This window comes from Saccopteryx leptura, chromosome 4 (genome assembly GCF_036850995.1).
Source record: "Saccopteryx leptura isolate mSacLep1 chromosome 4, mSacLep1_pri_phased_curated, whole genome shotgun sequence".
Classification (NCBI taxonomy): Eukaryota; Metazoa; Chordata; class Mammalia; order Chiroptera; family Emballonuridae; genus Saccopteryx; species Saccopteryx leptura.
Window position 1 is genome coordinate 125,663,842 of NC_089506.1, and position 17,356 is coordinate 125,681,197.

Sequence of the window (17,356 nt, forward strand, 5' to 3'; positions counted from 1 at the left end):
CGAGCGAGAGGAAGCGAGCACAAAGTGCGGCTAGAGCGTCCTCTCTAGCGCGAGTGCTCGGCGGCCCCGTCGGCTAGAGCCTCTTTCCCAGTTTGTATACTCGGCGGTCCTTACAGCTAGAGCGTCCCTCTTCCTGGGAATCGCTTGTGACCTTCCTGCCCGCGGAGCGATGCTGCCGGCGGCCGCTCTCCCGCTGTGGGTGCCATGTCTTGGGCTTCGAGGCCCCGTGCTCCATTTAGCCAGGTACTGCGGGCTGTCGAGGGCCGAGCCGGCAGCGTGGCGGCCCTTGGCCGGCCAATGATGGTTCAGGTGGGGTGGCGGGCGGGAGGCCACCCAAACTCGGCAGGTCCCTGCGGGGATGGGGGTGCCAACACCCCATGTGCCAACTGCCTAATTTTACGGGCTGCAGAGAGTGCCAGGGTGGCTCTAGATGACCTTGGACGAGTTCCTGCCCTTCCCTGGGCCTCAGTTTCCCTCTCAGCCCAGTGATGTGGTAGGGTTCATATCAGTGCATTCGGTGGTCTGCCGTCAAGGGACCCAGGTTCTGAAAGTCTTTGTGCAGCAAAATGCATTTAGGTAATGTGCATGACTCTCCTGAGCTGCTATGGTTCATTCAAACCGAGAAGTTAGAGTTGTGGGCAGCATTCTGCAATAATATGTGAATTTCTGAGGTTTTTGAAGAGTGTGAAGTAACTGAGAAAATGCCTTGCTATTCTCGTGAACACTCAAATCTGAGAACCCAGGATGGGACCAAGGGGCTAGACTTGGCACCTACCTACCTGGACTATCACTCACCTGTGCCAGGCTGACAACTCTGTTTGAATGGGGTCTAGCCAACAGGTGCCACGCTTCTGCGCTGTGCGACTAATGAGATGCAGCAGCCATGGAAGGGGGGAGGCCCTCGCTGGTGCACCTCTAGATAATGCCCCCAAGAAGTACCCCCCCAAGATCCAGCAGCTGGTCCAGGACATTGCCAGCCTCACGCTCCTGGAGATCTCAGACCTCAACGAGCTCCTGAAGGTATCATGGTCCAGGCCTGGGCAGTGAGGTCTGGGACCGGTCTTATTCCTGCTGTATTTGGGGGGTGTCCCAGACTTGTCTGTGAATTGTTTTGGGTGTGACAGACAGCTTCTGAGACTGCCTTCCTCTGTTGCTGCAGAAAACGTTGAAGATACAAGATGTGGGGCTCATGCCAATGGGTGGCATGATGCCTGTTACTGCCTCTGTTGCTGCTGCCCCTGAGGTGAGCCCAGGTGGCGTCCTGTACAGAAAGACATATTTCTCTGGTACCCGGTTCCCGTTGTCCATCATCTCGGTCCTGTACCAGTTAACAAACCCTGAAAATCTGTGTCTGCTTCTAGCTATGGCTCTGGTCAGCCTCCCTGGGATTTCCTTCCTGCCGAGGACATGCAAGTCCCTGTCCACTGGAGACCATGTTTCTAGTGGAGGGAGACATGATGAACTGGATGAGAGGAAAAATACAGAAATTATATTGAGTAGTAGGATGTTTTAAGTGCTGTGGGGACTAGGAGGTAAAAAGTTTAAGGGAAGGGGAGGATTATGAGTTCAAGAAAGGCCTAGTGAGTAGGTGACACTCTGAGAGGAGACGTAAGTAGTTGAGAGAGAGAGCAAGACATTCCTAGCAGAGGGATGTTGGACATAAGGGCCATGAGGCGTGTACAGGGCTGGGGATGACATCAGGAGAGATGATGGTCAGCTCCATCCTCTGGGTGAGTGGGGCAGGTTTGGGCCTCTGTGAGAAAACCAGAAGACTTGAAGCCATATACTAATTCGTTTTTGTGTTTTTTTCAATATTATTTTTTAAAATCTCAAATTAACCACAAGTAGAAATAATAACAATTTGATATACCTCTCACCAGTCTTAGCAATAATTAAGGTTTTGCCATATTTATGTCTCCTGTCCCTTGAAGTTTAAGGCAGATTTCTGGTCTGTCCTTTCCCTTCTGTGTGCCCACCCAAGCACACCTCTAAACCCAGGTAGCCAGGAGCCATTTGCACAACCAAGGGAATTGGCAGTTACTTCCTGTCCCAGCCTATTCAGATTTCAGGAGCTCTGTCCCCACCTGCTGTCCATTGTTGTCCATTTGGTGAAGGTGGGGCTAAAGTTGGTTGTAAATTTGTCCCAAGACACAACCTTAGACTTGGCTGAGGCCTAGAATGGTACTACTTTTCTGTAATGTTATACCTACCTACAAATACCCACAAAGCACTTTGACATCACTCTTCCTTATCTCATAAGTTACAGTTTTTAAGAGATTAGTGTTGGGGGCTGGGGAGGGAGACCATTTTAATTTTATTTATTTACTTAATTTTAAAGAGAGAGGCATATTAATTCATTGTCCCACCCATTCATGCATTCATTGTTAGCTCATTGTATGTGCCCTGGACAGGGATCAAACCCCCAACCTTGGCATGTCAGGATGGCACTCCAACCAACTGAGCTACTCAGACAAGGCAAGAGGCAGTTTTAAAACAACCTTAGAGAGCTGGAAACAATTCTGAGTGGTGGAGCCCAGTCTAACCTAGGAGCAGATAAGGGAGGGAAAGCACCAAGTGGGTCAGGGACTACCCTGGCCTCATACTGGAATCCCAGGCTCTGCAGAGGCCTTGCCTTTGAGGTTACTGGACAAGCTGCCCGGTAACAAAATGTTGTTGTTCCACGCCATCTTTTCTAACCTGGCCGCTCATTCTCCCTCCCCCAGGTAGTAGAAGAAGACATCCCCAAACAAAAAGAACAGACACATTTCACTATCCGCCTGACAGAGGCAAAGCCTGTGGACAAAGTGAAGCTGATCAAAGAAATCAAGAACTATATCCAGGGCATAAACCTCGTGCAGGTGAGTTCCAGGCAGACCCTCCTGGGCTGGGCTTGATCAGGAAGCCACCCAGGTGTCTGACTTTGCTCTCTGGCAGGCAAAGAAGCTGGTGGAGTCACTGCCCCAGGAAATCAAAGCCAATGTTGCCAAGGCAGAAGCAGAGAAGATTAAGGCAGCCCTGGAGGCAGTGGGAGGCACTGTGGTCCTGGAGTAGGCCAGCGCCAACAACTTGTGGACAGGGATCTGTGGTATCAGGGTGAGGCCCTGCAGCTCACCCAACACCCAGGCTCAGCTGACAGACACCTCAGAGAAGAATTCCACACTGCCACTGTGTGGCAGCCCAGTTTTCTGGGACAGGCATGGACCTACTGAGACAGGAAGGGGCAGCTACTGCCTGTGAGCCCCCTGGGGGCAGACTCTGGAATGTGTCATGGGTCCCGAGAAATACACAATTCAGGTGTGTGTGTGCAGTGCTGTGTCCATGTGGGCAGTGGGATGGGTGAGGGTCTGCAGGTGATCATCCGGGTCCCCCAGCTGCACATTGGGGATTCTGGACAGCATCTGTCCTGCCTCTCAGGTGGAAGTTGCTACATAGCTAATGCTAGATCTTCACCCAGGAGCTGGGTATGTGGCACTGGCCTCACTGAGGCAGTCTCAGAAGTCATGGTGCAGCCCTACCCATGCTGGCAGGGATAAGGCGTGTGCCCCAGGCGGCCCTGTGAGGAGCAGCCCTCATCTATTGAGAGTCATGTGGTCCTTAGAGAGGACAACACAGGGGATTAGACCTTGGAGCCCGAGTGAGATGAAGGAGGTGGCCTGGTGCTGCATATGGCATTTACAGTTGGTGGTGGCTGCTATTAGCCCCTGAGTAAAGACAGCCCTGGGACCTTGCTCCAAGGACCCTTGACTTCCTCCTCTGGGGGCAATGGATTGCTTCCTCTACTGTTCTTAGCAGGAGATTCCTGGGACTTCCGGCTGAGAGCAGGAGGGAGGGAGACTGCCTGCAGTGTGCTTTTAGCACCTGTGACCCCCTCCAAGACTCCCACCTGCTCTGTCCTGGGTCTCCACTCCTTGGTTCCTCCCCTTGGCCCTGTTAGAAGAATCACCTGTAAGATTAGCTTTGTGGGACCAGAAGAGGGTGCTGTGTACTTCCCAGGTTGCTGTGTCCAGCATCCCTACCCCACCTCATGTCCCCCACCCCCAGCCTAGTTCCCTGTGTGTGTTCCCTGTTGGACCTTGTAGGGTCAGGAGGCCCAGGAAGACTGCTACCTGACCCGGAGAGCCACCCTGGCCAAGCCTGGGGCTGTGCCACCCCACAAGATTAATGATTCCAGATCTCTGGGCATACCTTCCCTCCAGAGGTGGCTGCTAGGCCACCTGGGGCTGGGTGTGGCTTGCTGACCTGAATGCCTCTTGGAGATTGGGGGGAGGAAATGGGCCATGTTCAGGGACAGGCTTGCAGGATCATAGATCCTTGTCTAGATTTCCAGGGGAGCCAGGGAGACGACTGGGATGATGGGGCCCTCTGCTTCATCCTGGGCTTGCTGGGGTGTTTGCTCAAAGGCAGAGCCCTCTAGCTAGCTACATTCTTCCTCCCATACACCAGGCTAGGGTGGCAGTCGGTGGTGTCTACTTGGTGCCCTGCACCCAACCTCCCAGTCAGATTCCTGACGGCACTGGGCTGATCCTGGGCCTCCTAATGAAGGTCCCAGCCTACCACTGCCAGCTCTCCTTGACATGCTGCTGCTGTGAGTGGCTCATAAAGAAGTGTCGAAGACCTGGGAATAGGGGCTGGCTCCTGGGGATTGCCCTGGTCCCTGGAGCCTATCTGTCCTTGGCCCTTGGGCTCCACAGTGGGAGGGGTTTGTGCTGTGTGTCCCAACTTTCCCTGTTGATGCCCACACAACACCTTACAAGATCCTATCAGATCCTGGTAGGAATTAGCATTCCTATTCTTTGTCCACTCTGGTGAAAAGTTCATGGGACATGTCAGAGCTGGAGCTGATTCATGTGCTACCTGCCCCAATAGATCCCCATTTCAAGGACTCCAGTGTCTGCCAGGCCACCCACGTGGCTCTATCCTCCCTGCTAGGCTCCAGGAGGAAGTACAAATACCACAGAACAGACCCCAGGCCCTATGGGCTGGGCCTGCCTGGCAGCCCTGCTTTCAAACCTTCCTGCTGGCCTGCCTATCACCACAGAGCTTGTGCCTGGGCCTAGAATCCATTTGAGAACTCCACTTGGGCCTAAGTTCCCTAACCTGCAATATCAGTGCATTTCCCACCAACCTTTTCACAGGAGCTTATGCATTTCATGTGATGCTCTTGGCATTTTTCTTTATTTGATCTTAGAAGGCCAAGAAGAGATACACATTTTTTAATTTTTTTTGTATTTTTCTGAAGCTAGAAACGGGGAGAGACAGACAGACTCCCGCATGCGCCCGACCGGGATCCACCCAGCACGCCCACCAGGGGGCCATGCTCTGCCCCTCTGGGGCGTTGCTCTGCCGTGACCAGAGCCACTTTAGTGCCTGGGGCAGAGGCCAAGGAGCCATCCCCAGCGCCCAGGCCATCTTTGCTTCAATGGAGCCTTGGCTGCAGGAGGGGAAGAGAGAGATAGAGAGGAAGGAGAGGGGGAGGGGTGGAGAAGCAAATGGGCTCCTCTCCCATGTGCCCCGGCCGGGAATTGAACCCGGGACTTCTGCACGCCAGGCCGACTCTCTACCGCTGAGCCAACCGGCCAGGGCCATAATTTGTGTCTCTTAAGGCTACTAATTCTCTGGCCAGCCTTCCCCAATGTGAGGACAGCCTTTGTTCTTAATTTTTTTTAAAATGTATTCATTTTAGAGAGGAGAAAGAGAGAAGGGGAAAGAGAAACAGGAAGCATCAACTGCCATATGTGCCTTGACCTGGCGAGCCAAGGGTTTCGAACTGGCGACTTCATTCCAGGTCGACACTTTATCCACTGCACCACCACAGGTCAGAAAGTATGGCTTTTGTTTTGTGATAGGGCAGGGAACCCTATCACACAGAGCTAGTGATAGGGTTCCCTGCCAGCAGGACCTAGCCTACTTGGATCTAGTGTTCTCATCCTGGTACCCCTTAGGACCTGGCCCCCTGCTTCCTGAGCTACCACAAAGTCCTGAGCTATCACAAAGTCCTAGGGACCCTGGAGGTCTCTGTCACCTCCACCTCACAGACTTCGACATCATTGACTTGTCAATCTGGCGACCTCGGGGTCTCAAACCTGGGTCCTCTGCATCCCAGTCCAATGCTCTATCCACTGGCTGTTAGCTACATTTTTTAAAATAAATTTTAATTTATTGTGTTAACATGTCAGTATAATACCCTCACCCAGCAATATATATTTTTTAATTTTTGGTGTTATTTTATTGATTTTAGAGGGAGAGGAAGTGAGGGAAAGAGAGAGACAGGAACATTGATTTGTTCCTGTATGTGCCCTGACCAGGAATCAAACCAGCAACCTCTGCACTTTGGGACGATGCTCTAACCCAGTGGTCCCCAACCCCCGGGCCGCGGACTGGTACCGGTCTGTGGGCCATTTGGTACCGGTCCGCAGAGAAAGAATAAATAACTTAAATTATTTCTGTTTTATTTATATTTAAGTCTGAACGATATTTTTTTTTCTTCTATATTTTATTTTTTAAAAATGACCAGCCTGACCTGTGGTGGCGCAGTGGATAAAGCGTCAACCTGGAATGCTGAGGTTGCCGGTTCAAAACCCTGGGCTTGCCTGGTCAAGGCACATATGGGAGTTGAAGCTTCCTGCTCTTCCCCCCCTTCTCTCTCTCTCTCTCTCTCCTCTAAAATGAATAAATAAATAAAAATAATTAAAAAAAAATGACCAGATTCGCCTGACCTGTGGTGGCGCAGTGGATAAAGCTTCGACCTGAAACGCTGAGGTCGCTGGTTCAAAACCCTGGGCTTGCCTGGTCAAGGCACATATGGGAGTTGATGCTTCCTGCTCCTCCCCCTTCTCTCTCACTCTCTCTTACTCTCTCTCTCCTCTCTAAAATGAATAAATAAAGTTAAAAAAAAAATGACCAGATTCCCTCTGTTACATCCGTCTAAGACTCACTCTTTTTTTTAAGTCAGGTATTTTTATTTTATTTTTATTTTATTTTTTTTACAGAGACTGAGAGTGAGTCAGAGAGAGGGATAGACAGGGACAGATAGGAACAGAGAGAGATGAGAAGCATCAATCATTAGTTTTTCGTTGAGCGTTGCGACACCTTAGTTGTTCATTGATTGTGTAAAGCCAGAAGTCACGGCCAGGGCCACCATCAGAGCGGCCCAGCCCATGCAGGTTCGCATTGGATTCGGACAGTCAGTAAAGAAACAACGGAGCCAAGAACTGATGGGCCTTCATCTTTAATCCTAGCTTGCACCCGGCGGGCAAGTAAAAAATACACACTGGGCTCCAAAACCCACTCACATTCAGTGCTCACAAAGCCACTGACTTATCCGAGTTTCCTAGAATCAAAGGTTTCTAGCTCACCAGCCTTATTCTCCTCAGTTCCCCATCTCCTTCCTTATCCCAGATACAAACTCTACACAAACTGGCATCTCACTCAGCACTCCGCCATCTTGGCTGCTTCTCCTGGCCACATGGCCTCTTTCTGCTCTCTGCTCTGCTCCCTCTGCTCTCTCATGCTAATCATCCCAGGAACCAAGAGCACAAGCTCCCGCTCCATCCCCATTTTATAGTGTAGAAATCCAAACCCTTAATCCAATATACAAAATAGGGAAGTCTCTAATACAAAGTCACTTTCTGAGTCATGATTGGATTGTACCGCCCCACATCAAAAAGGGTAGGAAAGGCTTAAAACCAAAACCAAGCCCCAGGCTACAAGGATTCTCAACACACATTAATATCACCTGGGCAACGGCCTCTTTAACAAAGTGAGCATAATATATTTTATCTGCCCAACAGATTGCTTTCTCATATGTGCCTTGACCGCAGACCAAGTAACCCCTTGCTGGGGCCAGTGACCTTGGGTTCAAGTTGGTGGGCTTTTGCTCAAACCAGATGAGCCCGCGCTCAAGCTGGCAACCTCGGGGTCTCGAACCTGGGTCTTCTGCATCCCAGTCCTATGCTCCATCCACTGCGCCACCACCTGGTCAGGCAGCTTTGGTATTTTTAAACAAAGTGTTCTCTATGTGAGTCTAGTGTATACCCTCCCTCTCTGGTTTCCTCTGGAGAATTCCTGTCCCCCTTCTCTCCCAGTGTGCTCCATATACCTCCAGGGTGGTTTTTACCTAGTTTGTTATCTGATATCTTTCTCAATTCCTCCTCCCCTTTCAGATAAAGCAGCTGTCCTGTGGCAAACACGCCCCTCTCTGTGCCCCAGGGCTGCCAGCATTTCTGGGATTGACACCATCTCTACAGCCAGCTGTTCACTTCTCCAGATGATGACCATAGGGTCAGAGGCCTCCTAGGGTTCTAGACCTGGCTCCTGAGTCTCCAAGTGGCGGCTTTAGTTAAGTTGATGGCAGGTTTGCTTACACATTCTGGAGACGCTGTGAGCTCAGAGGACAGCTAGGATGGTTGGCCCTTCCAGGGTTCAGGGAACAAGAAGTGGTTTCCCCAATGTCCCTCCCCCTTCTCCCTTGGGGTGGGGGCTGCAGTGGTCAGGCTGGACATAGATAGGTTCTGCCCCTCTGAGATTGAAGGCTGCCTCAGCAGAGAACCTCTGGACTTGGACTTCACTTTGGGCTCAGAGCCCACCTGCACTTCCTGTTGTTTGCTGGGAGTGGGGTGAGCATGGAAAAAAACTACAGGCAGGTGCCTGATGGCCACCTCAGGGAGCCTGAGTCCAGGACGCTGACGCTGAGGCCCAGAGCCCTGCCTCCCAGGCCTCCTCTGGCCTGGGGCTGGCTGGTCAGAGGCCTGAGACTGTACTTGGCTGGGAGCAGCGGGTAGGGGCTGTGTTTCGGGGATACGGATGGATTGTCTCTTCAAATTGCCCCTACTTTTCATGTAAACCGCCGGCTGGTCCCAAGGAGGGTTTCTGCTACTTCTTGCAACTGCACTCGTCTTGCCCAGGGCGGAACAGCCTGTGTGGAGGGGCGAGCGCTGCGGGCAGGTTCAGGGCCGCGGCTGGGCGGGGAGCTTGCAGAGGCCGGCCTCCGGGAGAGGGGCAGGGCAGTGGCTGAGCCTCGAGGCCACTCGTCGACCATGCCCTTCGGACACTTGCCCTGGGCGTGCATTGACCCTGGGGTCGGGCCCGCGCAGGGTGGAGGAGGGGCGCCAGATTCCTAGGGGGACTGGGAGAGGCCCACACAGCAGGTTCCCTGAGACCGGAAGACAGACAGATTGAGTGGGACCCACGTGGCACGGTTGACTGCCTGAGCGGCCTCGGCGCCTTTAAGTTGTTGGGGGCGGGGTCTCGTAGGCCACACCCCGGATCTGGCCTCCTGGCGCGGGTGGCCAACAGCGCTTTGAACCCGGCGCCGGGTTGGAGGTGCGGTCTGGGATCCGGATCGGCATCGCGTTCCAGTTTGGGTCGGACTCGGGCAACCAGCTCTCCTCCAGGCATGGCGGTCGAGACACGCGTGTCGCGCTGGTACTTCGGTGGCCTGGCCTCGTGCGGGGCTGCCTGCTGCACGCACCCACTGGACCTGCTCAAGGTGAGGGCGGCGTGGGCCGGGAGGACGGCAGCAGGGGTCCCGGTTCAGCTCCTACCCAGGCCCCCACTCCCGTGGGTAGTGGCCAACCTGCCCTGCCCTGTCCTGCCCGGAGGGCCGCAGTACATCGGCTCACTCTCCTGCCCGAAGACCCCGCGTGGAGAGAGATGGAGGGAGGTCCTCGAGTCTCAGCGGACCCCCGGGGGAGCAACCCCAATGCACCGTGTCCCAGCCGGCTCCTGGCTGTTGATGGGCCGGTCCAAACCGTAGCCCCAGGCTTTACTACCTATGTGACCTTGGTCAGTCACTTGCTCTAGCTGAGCCAATTTCCCCCACACTTCTGAAGACTCTTGTCCTGCCTGATGACGCTTGAGGGGTGGTTCCGTGGGATGCTCGCGCTCTAGCATACCCAAGGCATGGAGCCAGCCGTCCCCTGCCAGGTAGGGTCCTGGCATACACGAAGGAAAAGAAATGAGGGATGTGCCTGACCAGGCGGTGGCGCAGTGGATAGAGCGTCGGACTGGGATGCAGAAGGACCCAGGTTCCAGACCCCGAGGTCGCCAGCTTGAGCACGGGCTCATCTGGCTTGAGCAAAAAGCTCACCAGTTTGGACCCAAGGTATCTGGCTCGAGCAAGGAGTTACTTGGTCTGCTGAAGGCCAGCGGTCAAGGCACATATGAGAAAGCAATCAATGAACAACTAAGGTGTCGGAAGGAAAAACTGATGATTGATGCTTCTCATCTCTGTCCCTGTCTATCCCCTCTCTGACTCTCTCTCTGTCCCTGTAAAAAAAAAAAAAGAAAAGAAAAGAAATGAGGGATGTGGTCTGGGCAGTGGTGGACACAGGTCCCCTGCTTTGGCCTGTTTCCTCTTGGACAGGGTGGGTGCTGCAAAGCCATGCAGGTACGTGGTCTCAGAGCCGGAAGCGTGCACACTCTATTTTTTTTTTTGAAAATGCTTGAGGGGCAGAACTAGATAGAACTTCCTTGTCTCCAGGGCCAGCCAGCCAAGCTGGTTGTTTTCTGCCCTATCTCACCACAAAGAACAAAGAAGAAAGGGCCAGAGGCACAAATCATAGTCTGGGGAGGGGGGGCAGGGGACTGGCACATTGTCACATGGGGCCTATAAGCAAGAGTCAGCCACCCTGCCACCCCCCTTTCTTACCTCCACCCAGAGCCGTCTGTGCCCACCCTGGCCCCCTGGAAGGAATTGGCTTCTGTGGCTTTGGCCGAGCTGGAATCCCAGGTGTCCCCTGCCTGTGGCCATGTTTCTTTCAGCAGCCTTTTTGCTAAAGGGGTGGGGGGATTGCTTCTCTAATTAGTAAAAATGCCAAGGATAAAGGCAGGATTAGCAGATGGGGGGGGGGGCCTGAAGCTGATAGCCCTATTGATGCTCCTAAGACCTGGTAACCCCAGGGGCTGGACTTTGCTCTGACCACCAGAGAGAGGGCATGACAGTGAACTGGAGGCTGCTTCTTGATTTGGAGAAAGAGGAAACCTTGCATCTGATTTGTTTGCTTTCTGTATGTTCCGGCAGCACACCAAGCTCCCCTTTTCCACCAGTGGTACCCTGGAGGGTCAGACTCTGACAGGGAGCAGACATAGCCTCCAGGGGCCCTCGAATTACTCAGGTCCCTGGCTGGTTAAGTCCCATGTCCATTGTCCAAATCAAACCCCTTTGGGTGTCACTGCCCCTTGCCCCACCCTCAGGTGCTGTTTTGCTACAGAATGCCGCCAGGATGGGTCAGGGGAAGCAGGCAGCCACAGAAATGTAGTTCATCCTGTGGCCCAAAGAGCACATAGCCTTGGAGGGAGGCCCAGTCTGGGGTTTTTAACCTCTCAGTGTGGTCTTTGGAAAAATTATTTTAAAGCTCCTAGATCTTGTCCTCATGTCCTGTCTTGATCCTCAGCCTCTTGATTGGACGGGAGCTTGCTTGTGGGCCCACTACCTACTGTCCTGCCCAGCTTGGCTCAGGCAGCAGGAGAATGGCACTTATGTCACTGAGCTGGGCACAAGGCCATTCTTCATCCCCACCTTTGCTTCCCCACAATCCAGAGCTCCCCAGGCAGGGACTGAAGGGGCATCCACTGAGCTCTTTAATCCTCAGAGCACAACGAGAGAAATTGAGGCACAAGTCAATGACCTGCCCAAGTGGGCTCAGCGGGACATAACCATATGAGGTGGCCTTTCCCTTTCTCCCCTGCTGAATCCCCATGACTTTTTCCCCTGAAAAGTGGGTAAGGCTGAATAATGGGGCTCTGGAGTCACCCTGCTGGGGTCCTGCCTCAGCTTCCTCTTATGGAAAATGTTGCTGACAACCCCTGCCCACAGCAGCTACCCAGAGGACTCAGGCAGATGCAGAGTGTTTCTCAGGGGCCTGGCTGGTGCAACAGTCACCTGGTATTGTCATTTGTAAAACAAAAGTGTGGAATAGTGCATCCCAGCACCACCCCCCAGCTGGGTGCCCTTAGGAAGCCTCTTTGCCTCAGTTTCCCATCTCTAAATGGGGTTGTGGTGGCAGTTGACCCACAGGGTCATTGTGGGATAGGAGGAATGGCAGTAGGCTCTGGAAAAAACGCTCAGTACAGAGCGGGCTGCAGGGTGGGGCTAGATGGCCGCTCTGAGCAGATATGCCCTATCCCCCCACAGGTGCACCTGCAGACGCAGCAGGAGGTGAAGCTACGCATGATGGGCATGGCGCTGCAGGTGGTGCGCTCTGACGGCATACTGGCACTCTACAACGGCCTGAGTGCCTCCCTGTGCAGACAGGTGCCTCGGGGGTTCCTCATCTCTCAGGGCAGCGCCCCACCAGGGGCTTCTATAGGTCCTGGTTCCAGAGCCCATGCTCTAAGCAGCCCAAGCAGGTGGAAGGGATGGCTGGCATCTCCCACACACAGACTCAAATGTGGCTGAGCCTCCTACCCACCACGGACACCCATGGGCATCAAAGCAACCCTTTCCTTTTCAAGGCTACTTGGGAGGAAGGAACCCCAGGGCCCAAGTTGCTGGCAACCCTGATTGGGCACAGGCCATGGCAGTGGAAGTGTGCTGCCTTCCATGTTCCACAGGGTCAGTCCTGTTTTTACAGCTGGCCGGAGACCTCCACTTATAGATGGGGAAGCTGAGGCCTGGGGAGGGAGAGGTTTGCAAATTGGCTCAGCCACTTGTTGGCCATGTGGAGGGCTCTTTAGTGTCCCTGTGGTCCACCAGTGATAACCATATGCACCTGGCCAGATGATGGGGGAGAGCCAAGGTGTGCAGGTCATGCCCAGCACTGTCCTTTCACCTGTACTCTCTGAGCTCGGCTCTTCCCCTTCAGATGACCTACTCCCTAACTCGGTTCGCCATCTACGAAACTGTGCGGGACCACATAGCCAAGGGCAGTGAGGGTCCCCTTCCGTTCTATAAGAAGGTGTTCCTGGGTTCCATCAGTGGTGAGTGGCTGGGTGAGAAAGGGCCCAAGTAGGGGAGGGCAGGCAGGGGAATGTGCTCGGGTGGGGTCTCAAGGGCAGCATGGGATTGCCAGTGGTCACATGTTGGCTCTGGGGTGTTGCCCCAGGTTGCATCGGAGGCTTCGTGGGGACTCCTGCGGATATGGTCAACGTCAGGTCAGTGTGGCCCTCAAGGTCTTTGCTGTTCCCTAACAGGGCCAGGGCTCAGCCTGAACAAGGCACTTGGACCTTGGAGTTCTGGGCATTGGGTGAGGGTGCCACTGAGCCTGTGGTGGGCAGCTGAGAGAGCCCTGCCATCGCTGGGGTCTGTAGGGGGCATTTGTGGGCCCCGCCCATGAGCCTGTGTGGTTTTTTTCAGGATGCAGAATGACATGAAACTGCCTCAGAATCAGCGCCGAAAGTGAGTAGTGGGGCCGAGTTCTGTCCTGGGGTGTGACTAGGGGGCTCCAGCCAGCAAGGCTCCCAGCCACTGTATGAGGACTCAGCTGGGACTCCAGCAGGCCAACTGGAGCAGAGCAGGGTGACTGGTAGTTTTTGGAAACATACACCATGCATATCTGTCCTGGAGTCACGAGGGGTCCCCAGGAGCTCTGAATCTCTTCTGTAGAGGAATCTGGGACTAGGAACTGAATGGCAGGGACGGGGGCCGGTCACTAACCTCTTCCTCTATCTGCTCCTTGCACACATTCCTATGGGGGATGGTTTAGAAGTTTGAGATTGAGTGTTTCAAAGTGTTTGGGAGCTGGGATTTTTTTATTTTATTAATGATAAAATCATTTTTCACAAAGTCTGACTGTTAACTCTAATGCACTGTTCATGGACGGACACTGCAGTTAAACCCCAGTTATCAGTGTCAGTTCAGGGTGAAATGTGGCTGCACAGGAGCCCATTGTCCACACTCTGGCCAAAGCGTAAGCCATGGGGAAGGTGGACCAAGTGGACTGGGTGGGAGAGTGCCAGGCAAGGTGTTCTGTCCTGCTGTCCCTGGTAACAGCTGCATGCAGGACCAGACTGAGGGCTAGCATCTCCCCAAAGGGACTGGTACCCAGGTGTTTACTTGTGGGTCTCGGGATCTTCAGTGCTGAAGTCCCCTGAGGGAGGAGGACGCTCTGAGCTGCAGCACAGGACATTGGCCCTTGACCTTTGTGATGCTTCTTTGAGGGTTCATGGCTCTTCCTGGGGAAAACCCTCCCGGGGAAGTTGGTGGTCAGGGATGGCCTCACATGGACCCATTCTGTGTCCTTGGCAGCTACGCTCATGCCCTGGATGGCCTGTACCGTGTGACCCAAGAAGGTGAGGAGCAGGCCATGTGAGTTCCAGAAGCTTGGGAAAGCCTCCAGCTAGGATCCAAGAGAGTCCCAAGGGGGGGGGGGGGCAGGGAGCATTTTCCAGGACCTGGGGGGAAGCCTGACAAACTTGAGTAAGTGTCCAGCCTTCCCCTTCCATTGGCAGAGGGTCTGAGGAAGCTGTTCTCGGGTGCAACCATGGCATCCAGTAGAGGGATGTTGGTCACCGTGGGCCAGGTAAGGCTTCTGTTGAGGGTGGGGCTCTCGGGGAGTATCTGGGGGTTCCTGGCCTTGCCCCAGTCCTCCTAGAGATCAGAGGAAGGCAGTGCCTACAGAGCATAGGTGGGCACAGGTGGGTTAGGTGTATGACCTTGGGCAGGCCCTCCATGTCTGGGCCTTGCCTGTCTACCTAGGTACAGGACCGTGTAGGTGACTACTGAACAGGTAGGTGCTTGGTCAGTCTGGGTGGTATCATTGTGGGCCCATTTGCGTTTCCTGAAGGTGGGGGCCATCTTTTGGACCCTGACCACCCCTGCTATCCATACAGCTGTCCTGCTATGACCAGGCCAAGCAACTGGTTCTCAGCATGGGGTACCTGTCTGATGGGATCCTCACTCACTTTGTCTCCAGCTTCATTGCAGTGAGTGCTGGGTGGGGTGGGGGGGGGTGGGGGTGGGGTTCCTGACCAGCTTCTGGAGCTAAGGTCTAGGGATCAGGAGGCAGGAGGCACCTGTCTAGTTGGTGGATGCCCATGTCGGACTCGGTGCTGGGCCAAGAGAGTTTACGGGTCTCCCGGTGCCCAGGCTAGAGCAGTTCCTGTTGTCTCCCTGCAACCCTTGGAGTGCCCCCTGGGGCCTTTGAAGGGAGCAGGTTTGAGGTGTACCCAAGCATCCTACATGGCAGGCCCGTTGGTGATATGTTTCGCCCCTCCCCAGGGTGGATGTGCCACAATCCTGTGCCAGCCCCTGGATGTTCTGAAGACCCGCCTAATGAACTCCAAGGGCGAGTATCAGGTGAGTGTAGACCAGGGTGGGTGGTGAGCCCATGTCCTCATCCTGGGATATAGAGACAGCTGTTCTCTCTCTGCTTCTGACTGCATCCTTCCCAGCTGCTGGCCCAGCTGCCTCCAGCAGCCCTTGGCCCCTTGTGTGTTCTTAAGTCAGCTTATTTGACACATTAACAGAGGCAACAGGGTCATTGCTGTCAGTGCGAATTAGGGAGGTACTGTTTGAAAGTGGGCCGCCCAGTCGAGCACCTCCTGGGGCTCCCACGGTGTCTTCAGGGCACCGGAGGCCCTTCTCCTACTTTCCCCACCCCTACCTCAGATGCCTGGCAGGTCAGGCTGCTGCTGGGCACACTGGACACGCGTCAGGGGTTCTGGTTTTGCCGCATCAGCAGTCAGCCAGTCAGTGGCAAAGCGGCCATGACCTTTTTGCTCACATGTTATCCTGTGTTTACCCTTGAACATTCCAGACCATGCACACTAGCTCCGGCTGTTAGGTCACATCTTCATGTTGGCCTGCAGGGCTGCCGACTGGTGTTGGGGTTGGTGGTGGTGTAATTTGTACCTTTTGAGTAAGAAGCAGCTTTTCTCATTGCTTTACTTGTCGTTTTCTGCAGGGTGTTCTCCACTGTGCCATGGAGACTGCAAAGCTCGGGTTGCTGGCCTTCTACAAGGTTTGGTGGGGTGGGGTCAGGGTAGTAGGGCAGGAGACCGGGGGTCCTTCCCCACCTCTTCACTTTCTGTGTCCCCTTTCCCCACCCAGGGCCTCCTGCCTGCTGGCATCCGCCTCATGCCGCACACTGTGCTCACGTTTGTGTTTCTGGAACAGCTTCGCAAACATTTTGGCATCAAAGTGCCATCCTGATGGGACAGTGGGAGTGAGCTGGGCCATGCCCAGACCCCAGCACTAGGTTCTTGTAGAGTTCAAGTGGGCTGAGAGCTGCCCTGAGCTCAGCACCTGCTCGCAGGGCTCTGACCCCCTCCTCCCCAGCCTGGACCAGAGTTCCTTCCAGTGACTCGCCCACTCCCACCAGCAGCCCCTGTAGCTTCTCCTTAATCCCCACCTGCCCCCCAGGGCCTGCCCTGCACTCAAAGGGGAGGCGTGAGTGACCCAGGATCTCTCTTCTCTCCGAGCAGACAGTTTACATAAGATGGGAGATGCGAACTGTCCAGGCTTTCTGGGTCCCCTGCCCCTTCTCCAGCCCCTGAGGTTTCTTCTTTCATAAAGCAGCTGCCCATGGCCCTCAGCATTGTCTTCCGGCAGCTTTCACCAAGGACCAGTGTGCATGTGCACTTCTGTCTTAAGAGAGGGCCATAGCTTTTATGAAGCTCTCAAAGGTAGCTGTGCTTCCACAGCTGCTGAGCCAACAGAGCAGGTGTGAGACAGGTGCAGGGCTCTGAGTTCAGTGGAGGTGCCCTGCCTGCCCCTCCCTCTCCAGTTAACCCCCAGTTGCTTTAACATTTAGTTTCACCAAAAACTCTCTGGCGCCCAAAGGCCACTGCTGTATTCACACTGCCTCACCTCCAGCTTCCTGGGCAGAAGGAGGCTGTGGTAGGTCCTCTATGACCCCCCCCTGTGTAGATGGCGGTCACCCCTCAAGGCCCCCAGCAGCTGATTAGCCAAAACACCACTGCCCAGGGTCCACTGCCAAAGCAGCTTGTTCCCTCCAAATGAAGCTGGGGGCGGCATCCATCTGCTTCCTTGGGACTGTGTCCCCATCCCAGCAAGGGGCCAGTCTGCAAGGACAGTAATAAAGGATGAACTGCCTCTCGTCTGATCCCTGTGTCCAGGTCGCTTGCTGGTCTGCAGGCTGCCTTGCTATCCAAGGGTGATGAGACCTCTCTGCACCCCTCCAAAGAGGGCTCTTGGTTTATGGGGCAGCACCCAGAAGGAGAGGAGTGCAGCCCTGTCAGTGTGTTGGGGCATCCTGTGGGCAGAGGGATTGGGGATGAGGGGAGCGGCACCTAAAACCTTTGCAAGAAGAGGGTGGCTAGGTGTGTGAGTGGAGGGGTCTGGTCAGTGCTGAGTTCCCAGATCCAGGTCACAACGGACCCCACAGGGTCACACCTTATCAGCAAGCACCTGGGGACTACAAAACCCCCTAGCCAGGCTTGTGGACCTCCCTGGGGG

At 54.5% G+C, this 17,356-nt stretch overlaps 2 protein-coding genes across 4 annotated transcripts; both read left to right on the top strand.

Annotated features, from left to right (window-relative positions):
• Positions 1-35: 35 nt before the first annotated feature.
• MRPL12 (mitochondrial ribosomal protein L12) lies at positions 36-3,299 on the top strand. Of its 2 annotated transcripts, XM_066381546.1 has the most exons (5): positions 41-243; positions 834-1,020; positions 1,160-1,243; positions 2,724-2,858; positions 2,935-3,299. In XM_066381546.1, exons 1-5 carry the CDS (start codon positions 170-172, stop codon positions 3,049-3,051), a joined length of 597 nt encoding a protein of 198 aa, XP_066237643.1. In that variant the 5' UTR covers positions 41-169; the 3' UTR covers positions 3,052-3,299. The 2 variants fall into 2 exon arrangements, with proteins under 2 accessions (XP_066237644.1, XP_066237643.1); XM_066381547.1 differs by lacking the exon at positions 1,160-1,243 and having other exon boundaries at positions 36-243.
• Positions 3,300-9,099: 5,800 nt separating this feature from the next.
• SLC25A10 (solute carrier family 25 member 10) lies at positions 9,100-16,204 on the top strand. 2 transcript variants are annotated; one of them, XM_066381517.1, is made up of 11 exons: positions 9,111-9,487; positions 12,134-12,253; positions 12,804-12,918; positions 13,044-13,092; positions 13,295-13,336; positions 14,186-14,229; positions 14,389-14,459; positions 14,770-14,862; positions 15,158-15,235; positions 15,843-15,899; positions 15,989-16,203. In XM_066381517.1, the coding sequence occupies exons 1-11, from the start codon at positions 9,395-9,397 to the stop codon at positions 16,088-16,090; spliced, it is 864 nt and encodes a 287-aa protein (XP_066237614.1). In that variant the 5' UTR covers positions 9,111-9,394; the 3' UTR covers positions 16,091-16,203. The 2 variants fall into 2 exon arrangements, with proteins under 2 accessions (XP_066237615.1, XP_066237614.1); XM_066381518.1 differs by lacking the exon at positions 12,134-12,253 and having other exon boundaries at positions 9,100-9,487; positions 15,989-16,204.
• Positions 16,205-17,356: the final 1,152 nt, after the last annotated feature.